This window comes from Erythrolamprus reginae, chromosome 1, assembly GCF_031021105.1.
Source record: "Erythrolamprus reginae isolate rEryReg1 chromosome 1, rEryReg1.hap1, whole genome shotgun sequence".
Taxonomy (NCBI): Eukaryota; Metazoa; Chordata; class Lepidosauria; order Squamata; family Dipsadidae; genus Erythrolamprus; species Erythrolamprus reginae.
In genome coordinates this window covers 402,612,659-402,632,007 of record NC_091950.1, presented here as the reverse complement: position 1 = coordinate 402,632,007, position 19,349 = coordinate 402,612,659, and the positions used below count along the sequence as shown (strand labels likewise).

The 19,349-nt window shown below is 40.5% G+C and overlaps 1 protein-coding gene across 1 annotated transcript in view; it reads right to left on the bottom strand.

Moving 5' to 3' along the window:
* The window catches only part of ATP2A3 (ATPase sarcoplasmic/endoplasmic reticulum Ca2+ transporting 3), a 215,013-nt gene that overhangs the window by 95,771 nt on the left and 99,893 nt on the right, over window positions 1–19,349 (bottom strand). Inside the window, exons 2-4 of the mRNA XM_070735166.1 lie at window positions 9,425–9,442; window positions 6,060–6,142; window positions 2,133–2,237 (exon numbers count right to left, since the gene is read on the bottom strand). Of these exons, the coding sequence (XP_070591267.1) occupies window positions 2,133–2,237; window positions 6,060–6,142; window positions 9,425–9,442 (206 nt within the window). The remainder of the gene's footprint in view (window positions 1–2,132; window positions 2,238–6,059; window positions 6,143–9,424; window positions 9,443–19,349) is intronic.

Here is a 19,349-nt window from a genome sequence, read left to right as displayed (position 1 = left end):
TTTATTAGATTTGTATGCCGCCCCTCTCCGTAGAGTTGCCGCCCATTTCCGTAGAGTTGGTCTCCTTAGGGTCCCATCGACCAAACAATGTCGGCTGGCAGGACCTAGGGGAAGAGCCTTCTCTGTGGCGGCCCCGGCCCTCTGGAATCAGCTCCCCCCGAAGATTCACACTGCCCCTACCCTCCTTGCCTTCCGAAAGAGTTTAAAAACACATTTTTGCTGTCAGGCCTGGGGACATTGGACCTTCCTCTGTCCAACGAATGTAGTTAGTGTGATTATTGAATGAATGAAAATGAATGTTTTTAAAGTTTGAATTTTAAGAAACTTTTAGTATATTAATTGGATAAACTGTACTGTGTTGTGTTTTTTGCTATATGTTGTGAGCCACCCCGAGTCCACGGAGAGGGGCGGCATACAAGTCCAATTAATAAAATAATAAAATAAAAATAAACCCCACCCCTTTCCTCAATGAAAGCAAGATCCCATAGCATGGAGTTTGTATCGTGATAGCTTGATGCTACTCCCATCATTCTAATAACAGCAAACAGAAAGCTTCTGGGGATACTCAGAAGTCACATAACTGAATAAATAATTCCTGGTTATAATTAATTGCCTGTAAAATAAAGAACTTCCTTGATGAAATTAAGGGATTCCCATCTATATGTATGGATCATATTCTTGCATACAAGGAAACCACTCACATATGGACACACATATCAGCAGAAATAGAAAGGAGGAGAAGGAGGGGGGGATTATGAAGATGGTATAAGTGAAAGGAGGGGAATGGAGGGGAAAGAAGGGGAGGGAAGGAGAGAATTATATCATCTTGATGGAGATTAGGAGAGAAAGATCAAACAATCTTCTTTAATCATTATAAAAATATCACTGAGGGAAGCTGGCCAATTTTCAAAGGAATCCAGCCTTTCCATCAGATGTCTTTAGCCGTTCCCACCAATTGACTGATAATTTCTTTTGAAAAGCAACTTCTATGTTAAATACCTCCAATTCATAGAAAATGGAGCGTGATGGAGATTTTTCTCCTCTGTTTGGCAAATACTATTGGAAAAAATATGTGAAACTGACGCATTGCATTAAGACTTGTAATTATATCAAACTAGTAGCTGGATACCCGTACTTCGCTATGAAACTACATGATTGGGTTTGATAAATTGAGAGTTAAAGCAGTTGAAACATAATTCTTTTCAGATGGGGAGGGAGCGTAGAATGTCTAAACTCACAGGCTACAGGCTGGATGACTCATGCGATGGCCATGCCTGTTTTAGTGAAGGGGTAGCATTAGAACGTATTAATATAAGGCAACTGGCCGTTGGATCAGAGTACTTTTCAGATGGGGAGGGGGAGTAGAATGTTCAAACTCCCACAGGCCAGATGAGTCATGCAGTGGCCATGCCTGTGCCTGGTTGAGCAAAGGAATAGCATCAGACCATGTTAATATAAGACACCTGGCAATTGGAACAGAGTTCTTTTCAGGTGGGGAGGTGGAGTAGAACATATAATTCCTTAGCATCAGAGCATGTTAGTATAACATTGCTGTCTTTCTATAAATATTGGTAGGAGTGAGTAGTTGTTGCAGATGATGTTTCCAGATTAGTTGATATTTGCAGATTAGGGGTGACATCCTGAGTAGTTGTTGCAGGGTGTCGGAGGGCAGTGCAGCAGTTGGAGAGCAGACATCATCTGCATCAACTACTCAAGGTGTTACCCCATCAACTGATCAAGATGCTACAACACAGCCAACCAACCCGCTTATAGCAATTAAACTAGAACTCCACACCCACCCAATATTTATAGAAAACAGGCAGCTCCAATCTTGCTTTGTTCGCCCTATCATGAAGCCTAAAAAATCAGCCTGAAGATGACAAGTGGGATCTTGTCGAAATGTCATCAAGATTCTATCAATCTTACACAAGAAAAGACTGAATGCGCCAAGACCTACATACCTATACCCATGATAATCTACGAAAATATAGATTAGATAGATGGATGGATGGATGGATGGATGGATGGATCCTAAAACACACCTGAACTTGATGTGAATTGGCTACATCTTACTTCCTCCCTCCCACCGGAAGACACATCAAAGCAGGTAGGTGATCAACCCATCAACATACCTGCCAGACTCCCACCACTGCATTAGCTATGAGGATCATAATGATCACAACAGGCTCCACAAAGGCTGTGGTGGTTTCTTCTCCTTTTTCAAACCAGGCCAGAATCTGCAGAGGGAGGGAGAAGGAGGGAAGAGACAAGAAGGGGAAATTTAGACAATCACCTCCAAATACAAACAAGATGAAAGGCAGTCAGGATTGAGGGCTTCGTTCCACCCAAAAGGAAAACCGACCAAAACAAACTTCAGATTTTTAAAAAGAGAAATTGTTGTTAAGTCATTAGCAAGTTTGTTTGAGAAGACAGAATATCTCCTCCTACGATGAGGAGAGGATGCTTGAATATATACATCTGTACATATGGAGCAGTTGCCTGTGGAAGAGGTGCAACTTTTAGAGATCTTACCTGCTGTTCCGCTTTAAAAAAAGGTGTGATTTTGCTTGTAGTTATTTTTGAAATGCACACACACAGATTATCTTATACTGTACTTTAAATCATCATCTTGAATTTTCATATGAATCAGACCAGGCGGGCTTCAAAAATTTCAGCAATGGGTTCTCTGCCCGGTTACTGGGTGGGCATGATATAGTCAGCGTTTTGCACCACGGGGCGGGAGGGACATTTTCACCTTCCCCAGTGGTGTCCAGAGGATTTCCTCAAGCCTTTAAGAAGGTAAAAATTGCCTCCCCTGGGCTCCAGAGGCCCTCTGGAGCTTCCAAGAGGCCAGTTTTTCCCCCTCTCTAAGGCTCCATATGGGCCCTGCACTTACCTCGCATCAGTGAAGGCCTGCTGTCTACCAGTACTTCGCAGTCTTGGGCGCATGCGCATCCAGCAGACACATAGACCCATCGGTGCGAGATTTGGCAACTTTTAGAATAGAATTCTTTATTGGCCAATCCCAATTGTGGTCATAAATCAAGGACTACTAGTGTCAATATAATATGGCCAATATAACCACATCTGTTATCATATATATTTTATGTATGGTATGTTTGTGTGTATGTATTGTTTTTAAATAAGGGTTTCTTAGATATTTTTAAATATTAGATTTGTTATTGTACATTGTTTTTATTATTGCTGTGAGCCGCCCCGAGTCTACGGAGAGGGGCGGCATACAAATCTAATTAATAATAATAATAATAATAATAATAATAATAATAATAATAATAATAATTATTATTATTATTATGTTTTTAAATAAGGGTTTCTTAGATATTTTTAAATATTAGATTTGTTATTGTACATTGTTTTTATTATTGCTGTGAGCCGCCCCGAGTCTACGGAGAGGGGCGGCATACAAATCTAATTAATAATAATAATAATAATAATAATAATAATAATAATAATAATAATATTCACGTTGTTGTGAGCCGCTCCAAGTCCTTGGAGAGGGGCGGCATACAAATCGAATAAATAATAATAATAATAATAATAATAATAATAATAATAATAATAATAATTATTATTATTATTATTATTATTATTATTATTATTATTATTATTATTATTATTATTATTATGTCAATACAACACAGCAAACGAGATCACTATGCTGGATTTCATATTTCATCACCAGTCGGGCGCTTCCCAAGCACCTAGGACTGGGTGATGTAGCGGCGAATTATGTTTGCCGATCCCAATAAAGCGGCCTTTTGCAATTGACAGATGGAGATTTTGTCAATTCCGATGGTTTTCAAATGTCTGCTGAGATCCTTTGGCACTGCGCCCAGCGTGCTATGTACTACTACTACTACTACTACTACTACTACTATTATTATTATTATTATTATTATTATTATTGTTGTTGTTGTTGTTGTTGTTGTTGTTGTTATTATCTACCATCTTGTCTCCCCATCTCCCACTACTTTATAGAGGTCTAACTAATGACAGTCTTATTTCAGGCAAGAGGAGTACAGGAATCAGCAATGATAAGTTTTCTTGATTTCTTTTGAGCTTCAGCTTCAACTACGCCAGTGTTTATCAACTTTAGTAACTTTAAGATGGGTGGACTTCAATTCCTAGAAGCCCTCAACCAGTGCAGGCTGAGGAACTCTGGGACTGAAATCCAACTATCTAAACTATCTAGACACAAGAACAGTTTTTCCCCAAACGCCATCACTCTGCTAAACAAATAATTCCCTCAACACTGTCAAACTATTTACTAAGTCTGCACTACTATTACTACTAGCCTTTTCTCATCATTCCTATCACCCATTTCCTCCCACTTATGCCTGTATGCCTGTAACTTGTTCCTTGTATCCTTAAGATTTTTATTAATATTGATTATTTCCTCAGTGCTTATTTGACCCCTATGACAATCATTAAGTGTTGTAGCTCATGATTCTTGACAAATGTATATTTCCCTTTATGTACACTGAGAGCATATGCTCCAAAGACAAATTCCTTGTATGTCCAATCACACTTGGCCAATAAAGAATTCTATTCTATTCTAAATGTTGCCAAGATTCATAAACAATGAAACAAGCAATCCATTTATTTATTGTATTTATATGCCGCTCACCCCAAAATGGACTCAGAGCATTAGAGAAAGGTTTTGAGGAGTCTAGTATCCATGACAATACAAAGCCACTGCCTTTTAAAATGTGGGTATGGCTGCATTTTTTTTTTAATTTGTATTTTTATTGATGTTTTAATTGTTGTGAGGATCTACACAGGTGAGGTGCGTAACTATCCACATTGCTAAAAATCAAAATAACCTTCTTCCATTCAGTCACCATCCCATGATTGACACCAGGAAATTATTCTCGTTGTCTGCAATCTCAACTAGTAGGGTGAAGAGTGAGGCATGCTGGGAGAAATAGTGTCCACAAGATCATTGGTTGTCCAGGTGTAGTTTACCACATGTTGCAGCTTCCATTGAATGTTGTTGAGGCAGAAAAAGCTTGGAAAATGTAATCTGAAAATTGGGTTGGTTTTTTTGAAAGTAATGGATAGCAAAACTAGATTAATTTCTTCCAGCAAATAATTTTCTCAAGTGGAGGGAATCTCTTGTAACTACACTTCTAACATCAAAAGAAATACTTCAAAGCAGTGGTTACTAAATTAAAACTTCCTCAACACTTTTAACATTAATTTGTGGAATTTTTAAAACCCTTTTTGCTTTCAGCCAAACATTCCTGGACAATATTTCTCAGTTACCTAGTTGCAAAGTTTAATTTTCCTTCTTCTGATGGAAAGTCAGCTCAAAGGACAAAGAAGCTGGTCCCTATTGAGTTAAGGCTACATTTGAAAACAGAACAGACTGAATTAAACAGGCTGTGGTTTTTCACTTTCTATTGGATTAAACCTTTTATGCCCATAAGAAAATAAAGTTGAGGTGAGAGAACAGATGCCCGATAGGATACACACTTATTCAACATTATAATCCTGCGGAACAGGAGATAAGAAAATGAAAGGAAAATATTCTTTCAGAAGACTTTTGTATCCTGTTATTTGAAAATGCGTTATTTTTTAAAACTTTGTTTTTGACTATAGTTTTTATATCATTTTACCATTTGATCTGTCAACCACCTAGAACAGTGACTCTCAACCTTTCTAATGCCGCAACTCCTTAATACAGTTCCTCATGTTGTGGTGACCCCCAATCATAAGTCTAGTCCCAATTCTCCCAAAGGAGCTTTAAGCTGATTGGCAGGAAGGTCAGAGGGACACTCCCACTGAAAACGCCTGATTGGTCGGACTGTAAAAATATGTTCCAAGGTACCAGAATAGAAGCTTTAGTTCCTAACACCATGGGAAATTTGTCTTTTCCCATGATCTTAGGCGACCCCTGTGAAATGGTCCTTCGACCCCCAAAGGGTTCCCGACCCCCAGGTTAAGAACCACTGGCCTAGAGGTACGCAAGTGAGAAGGGCAATATGGAAATTTGATAAATAAATAAAACAAATCTCAATTGAAGTAAACATACTTACAAAGGAAACAAAAGCAGCCAGAAGAAGAATGCGTACTAAGAGATCTTCAAACTGTTCCAATATTAGCTCCAGAAGTGATTTTCCTACAAAGTTAATTCAAATATCTTGTTAGAATAAGAAGAAATCAGCAGAAAATAAGTAAAAATCAAGAATGTGGGGTCATAAACTCAGAGAGGTGAGAAATTCAAAAGCGTTGTGAGAAACTATGGCTTCACAAAGAGAATACAGTGTTCCCTCAATTTTCGCGGGTTCGAACTTTGCGAAAAGTCTATACCACGGTTTTTCAAAAATATTAATTAAAAAATACTTTGCGGTTTCCCCCCCTATACCACGGTTTTTCCTGCCCGATGACATCATATATCATCGCCAAACTTTCATCCACCTTTAATAAATATTTTTTTTAATAAACTTTAATAAAGAAACCTGGTGAGTAATAATCTAAATGGTTGCTAAGGGAATGGGAAATTGCAATTTAGGGGTTTAAAGTGTTAAGGGAAGGTTTGTGATACTGTTCATAGCCAAAAATAATGTATTTACTTCCACATCTCTACTTTGCGGAAATTCAACTTTCGCGGGCAGTCTTGGAGCGTATCCCCCGCGAAAATCGAGGGAACACTGTACTAGAAACTTAGAATCAACTTCAGCTGCTGGTTGAATTATCAGTAACAGAGTTTAAACATGCTTGGGATAAATACATGTCCATCGTCCAACAAAAAATAAAACAAAGATTAATAAATTTTAAACAATAATTAAAAATTAATTAAAAAGACATGATAATAACAAAATGGCAGACAATGGAACATTAGGATTTATTCTGCCATTAGTTTTCTAAGTTCCTATCCCAGAAATACCCTTTACAAAAGTAGGATGCATTAAAAAAAACTATAGATGAAACCAATTATGTCAGAAAGAGGGGGAAATGCAAATTTAGGTATGCTTCTACCTCCCTTTGACAATAGGCGACTTATGTTTGACCTTCAAAAGCAATTGTTCTTGGATGGTGTTTTTAAATGTATATAAACCGATATGAACACCAATAGAAATCCTGGCACAGCAAAAATGTAACATGTCAGGCAGGGGTGGAGTCTAACTTAGCTCACCACCAGTTCACTTCCTCCTGCTCCACTTGGGCGCATGCACATTGCACACCACACAGCTGTGTCACACAAGCAACTGAGCACATGCTTATGTGCAGTGCCAAAAAACAAGCTTCTGCATGTGCGCAGAAATCAAAACCAAAATGGCGCTGCCTATGGAGTCACCATTAGAACTGGTTCAGGGGCGTGGCCAACTGGCGATCGCTCCCGGTTTGGCAAGTGAGGCTAAATTCCCGCTAACTGGTTCAAAGCAGGAGCAACCCATCTCTGATGTCTATGAGAAAACTAGAATGCAATCACCAATACTAGTTGTCTCATTTTTTTATGCAGAGGAGTAACACCAATGGTGGAATACAAATAATGGGATATTTAGACAAATGGAGTCCACATTAGAGCAGACCCTTTTTGTCACAACTTGGGACATTAGTGCAAGAACTACTCATTTTATGGTAAACATGCCCACCATATAACAATATAATTGATGACAAACAGAATATAGATAAAAGAGAAATATTTGTAGCTCAGAGATGAAATGATGAGTCCTTGGTGCTCCCTGATTTTGGTTGTTTTGTTGCAGATGTTTCATCTTCAAACTAGGTAACAACTAGAAGCAATGGGTGAAAATTAATCAAGGAGAGAAGCAACTTAGAACTAAAGAGAAATTTCTTGCTAGTTAGAACAATTAATCTGTGGAATAGCTTGTCTTCAGAATTATAAATTTCAACATTGGAAGTTTTTAAGAAGATGTTGGATAATTATTCGTCTGAAGTGGTGTAGGGTTTCCTGCCTAAGTGGGGGTTGGACTAGAAGATCTCCAAGGTCCCTTCCAACTCTGTTGTCGTTGTTGTTATTATTACTATTACCCTGTTTTCCCCAAAATAAGACGTACCCCGAAAGTAAGGCATGTTAGAGGTTTTGCAGAATTTGCTAATATAAGGCACCCCCCGAAAATAAGGCGTAGTCAAGTTTACATACGGTATGGTGGAAAAACATACGGTACCATTCAAAGCTGTTCATAGCGGTATCGTAATAATGTGGCATCCCCTGCTGGCTCCTTCCAACGCTTTGTACCATCCAGTACAGCAGACATAGTCTGCTGCTGTCTCACCGCCATTACAGTCTCCACTACAGTGCGTAGACTGTAGTTCCTCTGGTGGCCGGAAGCTGCAATAGCGGGAGTATACTGTTGTACCATATATGTGCCGTCGTTTGTGTGTGTGTGTGCCATACTGACAGGTACCGTACCGTAATCAGTGTACCGTACAGTACACTTTCTTTGGGGGTGTCAGCTTTTCTGCCTGTGAATTTGTCTTATTTGAGAAATATAAGGCACCCCCCCCAAAAAAATAAGACGTAGCACAACTTTTGGAGCAAAAATTAATATAAGACAGTGTATTAAAAATTAATATAAGACACGGTATTATCTTCCTCCTCCTCCTTCTGCTTCTTCAATACACTGGTGATGTTACCTAGTTTTGTTTATGAAACATCTGCAAGAAAACAACCAAACTCAGAAAGCACCAAGGAGCCATCATGGTAAACATAATCCTCCTCCTCTCAGACCGATTACATAAAAGCATTTCCCATCCAGATCACATTGGTGGATATCTTAAATATTATCACTTTATTCATCCCATGAGTGGCAAAAAAGCAATACAGTGTTCCCTCGATTTTCGCGGGTTCGAACTTCGCGAATAGCCTATTCCACAGTTTTTCAAAAAATATTAATTAAAAATTACTTTGCGGTTTTTTTCCCTATACCACGGTTTTTCCCACCCGATGATGTCATATGTTATCACCAAACTCATAATTTTTGCAAATAAATAACAAAAAAAAATAATTATTGTTAATAAATAATTATGTTTATAAATATCAGGATCACTAAGTGTCATATTCAATGGTGAGTACCAGTAATAATGGTGAGTAAATGGTTGTTAAGGGAATGGGAAATGGTAATTTAGGGGTTTAAAGTGTTAAGGGAAGGCTTGTGATACTGTCCATAGCCAAAAATGGTGTATTTACTTCCGCATCTCTACTTTGCGGAAATTCGACTTTCGCGGGCGGTCTCGGAACGCATCCCCCGCGGAAATCGAGGGAACACTGTACATCTATACCAGAGGTGGGTTCTATTTCCCTTCCCCACCAGTATGCAGTGCAACGGGCTTTAGAACCCATCACTGCTAGAGTCGCCACAGTAAGATGGAAGGGGGCATAGAAGTTAAATAAATAAAGTGATAATCAAACAATTGCAAATAGGATCAAGCTTACCTTCTTCAGCTGGAAGTTCTACAGGTTTCCAGTGAGGGAATCCACAAAGCGCAGCCAGTGGGAAGGAAGGAAAAAGAAAAAAAAAAGATTGTTGATTTGCAGAGATATTGACATTACCCAGTCTTTCAGAAGCTCCATATTCTAGTCTCCAAATAATAATTTTACAAGTGCTGAAATGGAGGGGAAAAAACACCCCGATTTTTCTGCCATCCCCCCAGAGTTGCCTTGCAGTGAGTCGAATGGCAAACTAATTTAATGAATAAAGAAACAGATTCATCGAACTCACTGTAGTGCCAACCAGACAAACGGATCTGGCAATTTCAAAATGTTAACAGATAGCCCTTTATTTATTATTTATTTATTATTTGGATTTGTATGCCGCCCCTCTCCGAAAACTCGGGGCGGCTCACAACAAGTGAAAAGACAATCCAATACATAATCCAATTAATTAAAATATTATAAATTTAAGAAAAAACCCTATACAGTACAGTACTAACATACACACACACAAGCATACCATATATAAATTCAACGTGCCCAGGGGAAGATGTTTAGTTTCCCCATGCCTGACGGCAAAGGTGGGTTTTGAGGAGTTTACGGAAGGCAGGAAGAGTAGGGGCAGTTCTGATCTCCGGGGGGGAGTTGGTTCCAGAGAGCCGGTGCCGCCACAGAGAAGGCTCTCCCCCTGGGGCCCGCCAACCGACATTGTTTAGTTGACGGGACCCGGAGGAGGCCCACTCTGTGGGACCTAATCGGTCGCTGGGATTCGTGCGGCAGAAGGCGGTCTCGGAGATATTCTGGTCCAGTGCCATGACCTATTCTGGTCCAGTGCCTTGACCTATTGTTTCAAAATTTCTATTGTTAAGTGAGGCATTTGGTAAGTGACTTTTGCCCCATTTTATGACGTTTCTTGCTATAGTTAAGTGAATCACTGCCACAGATAAGTTAGTAACCTGGTTGTGAAGTGAGTCTGGTTTCCCATTGACTTTGCTTGTCAGAAGGTCGCAAAAGGTGGCCACATGATCTTGGGACTCGGCAATGGCCATAAATATGAACTAGTTGCCAAGCATCTGAATTTTAGTTACATGATTATGGGGCTGCTGCAGAGGTCATATTAGTAAAAAACAATCATGTCACTTTTTTTTAGTGCCATTGCAACTTTGGACGGTCACTAAGCCGCCCCGAGTCTGCAGAGAGGGGCGGCATACAAATCCAATAAATAATAATAATAATAATAATAATAATAATAATAATAATAATAAACAAACTGTTGTAAATCGAGGACTACCTGCAATGATATGCTATCCAATGCCCATAAACCCATGCTGTACCATCACTATGCCGCATGAATAAAAGAGAAATTATGGCATAAAATTGGCCTGCACCAATAGTGGGTTCTAAAAACATTTATACCAGTTTGCGTGTATCTTTGCAAACACAACACTTCTGCGCATGCGCAGAAGCATCTTAGGTGGTTGGGCGGAGCATCCCGGGCAGGTGGGCAGAGCCTCCCACCACTGGCGCTACCGGTTCTTAGAACTGGATAGCTGGCCTGCGCATAGCCTTTGCAGCATAATTTTTCAGCATAGCATAGAAAAACTCAAAGAAGTAATGCAAGGTCAGAAGATGTGGTCCATAAAATTGCCCAGAGTCAGACACAAATGAATGGATAACAATCATCATGATCACAGCAGGAGTGAAACCCAGCAGACTCTGGAGAACTGGTAGCGGAAATTTTGAGTAGTTTGGAGAACCGGCAAATACCACCTCTGGCTGGCCCTGGAGTGTGGTGGGAATGGGGATTTCACAGTATTGTTTATGTATTTATTTATTTGTTGCATTTATATGCCACTCACTCCAAAAAGACTCTGAGTGGCTAACAATCGGTTATACAGTGTTCCCTCGATTTTCGTGGGTTCGAACTTCGCGAATAGCCTATACCATGGTTTTTCAAAAAATATTAATTAAAAAATACTTTATGGTTTTTTTTCTATACCACGGTTTTTCCTGCATGGTGACGTCATACGTCATCACCAAACTAATAATTTTTGCAAATAAATAACAAAAAATAATTATTATTGTTAGTAAATAATTATATTTATAAATATCAGGATCACTAAGTGTCTTATTCAATGGTGAATACCAGTAATAATGGTGAGTAAATGGTTGTTAAGGGAATGGGAAATGGTAATTTAGGGGTTTAAAGTGTTAAGGGATGGTTTGTGATACTGTCCATAGCCAAAAATGGTGTTTTTACTTCCGCATCACTACTTCGCAGAAATTCGACTTTCGCGGGCGGTCTCGGAACACATCCCCCGCGAAAATCGAGGGAACACTGTAAATACAAGTAAAAACTGTAAAAAACATTACTAAAATCACATATATCACAAAAAAGACCATACATCCTAACATTCATTAGACCCCAGCCTCTGCCCAATGAATGTATCCGATGTGATAATATGTATGTGACAGTTTGATTTTAAATGTTTAGTTTCTAAGATAATTTTAAAATTAACTATTCTATTAATTGGCTTAGAAATGTTTTATATATTGCATCTTTTTATCAAAATGTTGTAAGCTGCCCCAAGTCCCCGGAGAGGGGCAGAATATAAGTCCAATCAATCAATCAATCAATCAATCAATCAATCAATCAATTCAATCTTAATTCCAGGCCTGCCAGAAAAGCCAGGTTTTAGCAGCTTTCTAGAAAACCGGTGACGAGCAGATGATGCGAATCTCTGGGGGCAGTTGATTCCATAAAGTTGGAGCCACCACAGAGAAGGCTCTTCCCAGAGGTCCCGCCAAACAACATTGTTTGGCGGACGGGACCTGGAGAAGGCCGACTCTGTGGGCTCTTACTGGCCGCAGTGAGGGAGGAGGGAGGAGGCGGTCCCGTAAATTTATTTTATTTATTTATTATTTAGATTTGTATGCCGCCCCTCTCCGCAGACTCGGGGCGGCTCACAACAAAATAAAACAATTCATGACAAATCCAAATTATAGTTTAAAATATTTTAAAAAACCCATTTACTAAGCAAACATACATACAAACATACCATGCATAAATTGTATATGCCCGGGGGAGATGTCTCAGTTCCCCCATGTCTTACGACAAAGGTGGGTTTTAAGGAGCTTACGAAAGGCAAGGAGAGTAGGGGCAGTTCTAATCTCTGGGGGGAGTTGGTTCCAGAGAGTCGGGGCCGCCACAGAGAAGGCCCTTCCCCTGGGGCCCGCCAACTGACATTGTTTAGTTGACAGGACCCGGAGAAGGCCCACTCTGTGGGACCTAATCGGTCGCTGGGATTCGTGCGGCAGAAGGCGGTTTCGGAGATATTCTGGTCCAATGCCATGAAGGGCTTTAAAGGTCATAACCAACACTTTGAATTGTGACCGGAAATTGATCGGCAACCAATGCAGACTGCGGAGTGTTGGTGAAATATGGGCATACCTAGGTAAGCCCGTGACTGCTCTCGCAGCTGCATTCTGCACGATCTGAAGTCTGGCCCTGAGCCATTTAGGGCTTTAAAGGTAAAAACCAACACCTTGAATTGCACTCGGAGACCTTCCCACCAAGTCTCCTTCCCCTGCCATGCCCACCAAGCCACGATCACCAAGCTACACCAGTAGCAAAAAATTTGGATTTCACCACTAGATCGCAGGCTTTTCAAAATGCCATCTTTGATGTCCAAGCACCCTGGAGATATGATGGGAAGCTGTTTGGAAGCCAGAAAGAATTTTTCTATTTCCCATCAAGTAAATACAAGCAGGTTTGGATCAGTAAAACATCCCACACAGTGAAGGGCTGCCTTTCTTTGGCGCTACCGGTGCGCTCTCCCAGACCGTCATGGGTGTACATGCATCCAGCGCAGAGATCGGCACAAGATTCGGCTTCTGCGCATGTACCGCAAGCAAAATCTCACACGAGGACACTCGCACACATGAGATTTTGCCTATTTTTAGTGATTTTTTTTTTTGCTTCCGCGCATGCAAGAAAGGATTTTTTGCAAGAAAGGATTGCTTTTTGATTTGTGTGTGTGTCTCCACCGCTAAGCCAGTTATTAGCAGTGGTTCATTGATTAAATTAAGTTGGTTCAAACGGTATGCTTTGATATGTTCGTAACTGGGCGTAGAACAACATGACGTCTTAGCACAATGGCACACCAGAGGCCATATTCAGACTGATTCGGGCGAACTATTAGTAGCAACCTGTGGGGCCCCTGACACTATGCTGTCCAATCTAGGCACATTTTGAAGCTATGTGCAAGCTGGATGTGCAAGCTAAATGCATGCACGGAAGGCCACACATGTGAGCAAAGCGCATGTGCAGAAGGCCTGCATGTGACCGAAGTGAGAATAGGCATGCTCTCACATTTGTGAACCAATAGAGAAAGTAAGTGATGACCACCCGTCACATGGATGCCATGCGTATCGGTGGCTATTGAAATGGATGTCCATGTGCTGCCTCTATGTTGTTTGAGGCAGGCAGGATTCCCTTGGGTACCATTTGTTGGGGGTCGAGGTAAAGGGAGGGTTTTGCCTTCTCCTTCTGCTCAAGATCCCCATGTACAATTGCACCGGAGGCGGAATAAGAACACGGACACCAAGAGCGGGATTTAAAATGGGTCACTTTATTAAAGTTAAATGAACTTTAAATGATTATCATCAAATAACCAGGACGTGCAGGGGTCATAAAGTATTTTGGGGTGGAAATAATTCACGAATAACCTTCCTGGGCAACTATGGGCATAGCTCTTTGCTGAACAAGGTGAAGGTACCACGCCTTCACCTAGATCCTGGCCACGCCCAGGCATGTGGGAGGGCTCACCGTCCCCTCCCCTTCCAGTTATTGGGATAGGTGAGTCCCAAGGGCAGCCCCTCTCCAATCGCCCAGGCTGGTGCAGACACCATGAGCTCCTGGCGAGGGGCTGTCCATCATCTTGAAAGATGCCCAAAGGAGAACACACAGTTGCTACCACCACCCAATTTCTGCCCCTAACCTGCCAACCCCAGTGACCAAAGGGAAGCCAATTATAAAATTGTGACTAAATGCACTACACCCCCTAACCAGGCCAATCCTCACTCCCCAGTGTGGAATAGGCAAAAAACCGGTCGACGCTAAAACGCTGAGACAGCAAAAAATTCCTATTCGGCCACCGTGGGCGACCCCTTCAAGTCACACTGCAAGATAGGGAGGGCGGGCGGGTGTCCGCTTCTTCATGAGCCGGGGGCAAAGGAAGAATGCCTGTGGCGCAGCCCTATTTATAGGGCTCGCCCAGCACGCCCCCGGCAACAACGGACAGAGCAAGCGCGCGCAGCCCGGCAACAGTGATCTCGCAGTCCCCTGCGAGATCACAAACGCCTATCAGGCGTTTACTGCGCCGTGTTCATCTTGGCCCCGGGGCAATTCCTGCTGGTCGTTAAGACGGCCAACTGGCATTTGGTGATCCACCGTGTGACACAGAATGCTGGACTTGATGGGCTTTGGCCTGATTCAGCATGGCTCTTCTTATGTTCACCCCAATCTACACACATCTAAATTTAGCCAGTGAGCTTGATGTCTGAGTTATAGTTTGAACCTAGAATCCTTTTCTCTGTCCTGGTCTCCCACTGTTAACTAGAAAACCATGCCAACAACACAAGTCTTAGTGATTTAAATGCATCATAATTATGCATGAGTTTTATTTGAGATAAAACTCTTAAATATGACATTTTGGGAGGGGGGGGGAGAGGAACTGACATTTTAAACACAGTGTTTTGAGCTCCTTTCAAGAAAACCTTTAGACTGCTACAGAAACACAAATGAATAGATAAGAACGCTCAAAAGCATTATGGGATGATACTCATCAGATTCACCCACTCTCGTGTTCCTCTTAAGTGACAGTAAATATTTCATACAGAGCGTTGGGGGAAAAAAAATACAATTCAGCAGGAGAGGAGGAATTAAAAATGCCGGGTTCCGCAAAGCTGCTCATTTGCACTTTTAAAACATTCACATACACAAAACATTCACATACACGTGGACAACTTCCCCCCTACACACACTTTGATTAACATTCAGTAAATGAATTCACTATTCATAGCAGGCCCCCAAGTGACTCACAACTGCAGAGAAACTACGGAATAAAGCATTTCACTGCAGTTAGGGAGCGATTTGATTTTCTGCAGAGGAAGTTGAGAGCACCAAGGCTGATATAACCCTGGGACACTTAGAAGATGCAAACTCTGTAGCTCTCGGGATGGTTATTCAGTGCTTGTAGGCAAGCCAAGAACTAGTGTGATTTGTCTAGTCTCTGCTTTTCATATGCATTGAAATAACTGCATTCAGTGCAAAGCAATACGTTAACAAAAAATAAGGAAAAAATGGAAAATTCTCCGATTGAATTTCTGAATGAGCAGGGAATGTAAATTTCTCAAATTTATGTTTTATGTTTTTTTCCCCTTTGTTTTGTTTGTCATTGTTATGTTTGTATGTATAAAAATAATAAAAAATAATAATAATGAAAAAGAAATAACTGCATTCAGTTTTGGTCACCACGATGTAAAAATACTGCATTCAGTTTTGGTCACCGCAATGGAAAAAGGATGTTGAGACTGTAGAAAGAGTGCAGAGAAAAGAAACAAAGATGATTAGGGGACTGGAGGCTAAAACATGTGAAGAACGGTTGAAGGAACTGAGCATGGCTAGTTTAATGAAAGGAAGGACCAGGAGAGACATAATAGCAGTGTTCCAATATCTCAGGGGTTGCTACAAAGAAGAGAGAGTCAACAATCCTAAGCTGCATCAACAGGGGAATACACTCCAAGACCAGGGAAGTCTTAATACCACTCTACTACGCCCTGATCAGACCACACCTGGAGTACTGTGTTCAGTTCTGGTCACCACACTTCAAAAAAGACATTGAAACTCTGGAGAAGGTGCAGAAAAGAGCAACCAAGATGATCAGGGGTCTAGAAACCAAGATTTACGAAGAGAGACTGCGGGAACTGTGCATGGACAGCCTAGAGAAAAGGAGGGCTAGAGTGGACATGATAGCAGTCTACAGGTATACGAGGGGTTGCCACAGAGAGGAGGGCATCACTTTATTCTCCAGGGCACCGGAGGGCCAGACGAGGAACAACGGCTGGAAGCTGACCAACCTGGAAATAAGGAAGAACTTCCTGACTGTCAGAACGATCAACCAGTGGAACAACCTACAAGCGGACATTGTGAACTCCAATACTCTGGACATTTTAAAGAGGAAATTGGACTGCCATTTGGCTAGGATGCTATAGGGTTTCTGCTTAGGCAGGGGGTTGGACTTGATGACCCGCATGGTCCCTTCCAACTCTAAAAATAAATAGATAGATAGATAGATAGATAGATAGATAGATAGATAGATAGATAGATAGATAGATAGATAGATAATTATTGTTATACGCTGTCTTATTATTCCGGTTAGCCGCCCCGAGTCTCCAGAGAGGGGCGGAATACAAATCCAATAAATGAATGAATGAATGAATGAATGAATGAATAAATAAACAAACCTATTCTCCAAAGCACCTGAAGGTAGAACAAGAAGCAATGGGTGGAAAATAAACAAGGAGAGAAGTAACTTAGAACTAAGGAAAAATTTCCTGACAGTTAGCACAATTAATCAGTGGAACAGCTTGCCTCCAGAAGTTGTGAATGCTCTAACACTGGAAGTTTTTAAGAAGATGTTGGATAACCATCCATCTGCAGTAGTGTAGGGTTTCCTGCTAAGCAAGCGGTTAGACTAGAAGACCTCCAAGCTCCCTTCCAACTCTGTTGTTATTATTATTATTAAACAGTTTCTCATTTCGATTGAAATTTTAATGATCTCTTGCAACAGCAGAAGTTAGAAGGAATCAAAAGTTTCAGCCACAGGGGAAATATCTACCTCATTCACACAGAGCCAGAAAGCTCAGCTTGGGCTGCCTTGATTGGTATACTGTCTGTATAGATTCTCAAAACTGAATATAGACAACAGTATGGGACAGAAAGTCGAGGTATCATCCACAAGGGGAAGTAAAAGAGAAAGGAAATCTGTTAGGCTTGGATTAGGAAAGCATCAGGCAAGAAGACTTGTAGAATAGGGAAGCATTATAAGGGGAGAGCACTGTTAATATAGGGTGGATCTTCTCAACCATAGCAACTTCTATTTATTTTTTATTTGTTTATTTCTTTTGTCCAATACACAATAATACACAATGAGGGTTATAGAGGATATAATCAGGTAGAATGTATTAAAGGGGGAATAGAGGAGAAAATAAAGGAGTGAAATATATTTATTTATTTTATTTATTTTATTTATTTTATTTATTTTATTTATTTTATTTATTTTATTTATTTTATTTATTTTATTTATTTTATTTATTTTATTTATTTTATTTATTTTATTTATTTATTTTATTTATTTATTTTGTCCAATACACAATGAGGGTTTTAGTGGGTATATATCTATACTGTATACACATAGTAAAATACATGATGAAGGTTATAGAGGAGATACTCATAGTAAAATATATTTAAGAAATAATAGAAAATAAGATATAGTAATAGAACATATCAATGAAAGAATAGAAGAAGAGATATAGGAATAGAAGAAAGGAATATGAGATATAGGAGAGCAATAGGACAGGGGATGGAAGGCACTCTAGTGCACTTGTACTCGCCCCTTACTGACCTCTTAGGAATCTGGATAGGTCAACTGTAAATAATCTAAGGGTAAAGTGTTGGGGGTTTGGGGATGACACTATGGAGTCCGGTAATGAGTTCCACGCTTCGACAACTCGGTTACCAAAGTCATATTTTTTACAGTCAAGTTTGGAGCGGTTAATATTAAGTTTAAATCTGCTGTGTGCTCTTGTGTTGTTGTGGTTGAAGCTGAAGTAGTCGCCGACAGGCAGGATGTTTTAGCATATGATCTTGTGGACAATACTTAGATCTTGTTTAAGGCGTCTTAGTTCTAAACCTTCTAGGCCCAGGATTGAAAGTCTAGTCTTGTAGGGTATTCTATTTCGAGTGGAGGAGTGAAGTGAATGATGCTATGAGAGAATAGCAGAAAAAGATATAGGTATAGAAGAGAAGATATAGGAAATATAGGAGAGACAATAGGACAGGGGACGGTAGGCACTCTGGTGCAATTATGTACACCCCTTACTGACCTCTTAGGAACTTGGTGAGGTCAACCGTGGATAGTCTAAGGGTAAAGTGTTGGGGGTTAGGGGATGATACTACAGAGTAAATTCCACGCTTTGAAAACTTGATTACTAAAGTCGTATTTTTTACAGTCAAGTTTGGAGCAGTTAATATTAAGCTTCTATCTGTTGTGGGCTCTTGTGCTGTTGTGGTTGAAGCTGAAGTAGTCTTTGACAGGCAGCACCTTGCAGCATATGATCTTGTGGGCAATACTTAGATCATGTTTGAGGCGTCTTAGTTCTAAGCTTTCTAGACCCAGGATTGTAAGTCTAGTTTCGTAGGGTATTCTGTTTCGAGTGGAGGAGTGAAGGGCTCTGGACATTTTCGAGGGTATTAATGTCAGAAATGCGTTATGGGTTCCAAACAGATGAGCTATATTCTAGGATGGGTCTGGCAAAAGTTTTATAAGCTCTGGTAAGTAGTGTGAGATTGCCAGAGCGGAAGCTACGTAGGACTAGATCAACAACTCTTAAAGCCTTTTTGGCGATGTTGTTGCAATGGGCTTTGGCACTTAAGTCTTTAAGTCTAAGATGTTTGGACTTCAATTCCCACTAATCTCCAGTCAACGAAGTAGACAGACTCAGTTACAGTGATGCTAAATGCACTATTGGAAGAGCCGAAAGACCAGGTGAAGGTTAGATCGTCATGGAGAAACCCTATCTGTGTGGTTGCTAGGAGTCCAAAATGACTTGATGGCAAATAATCAACCGAACTGTGATGTTATTG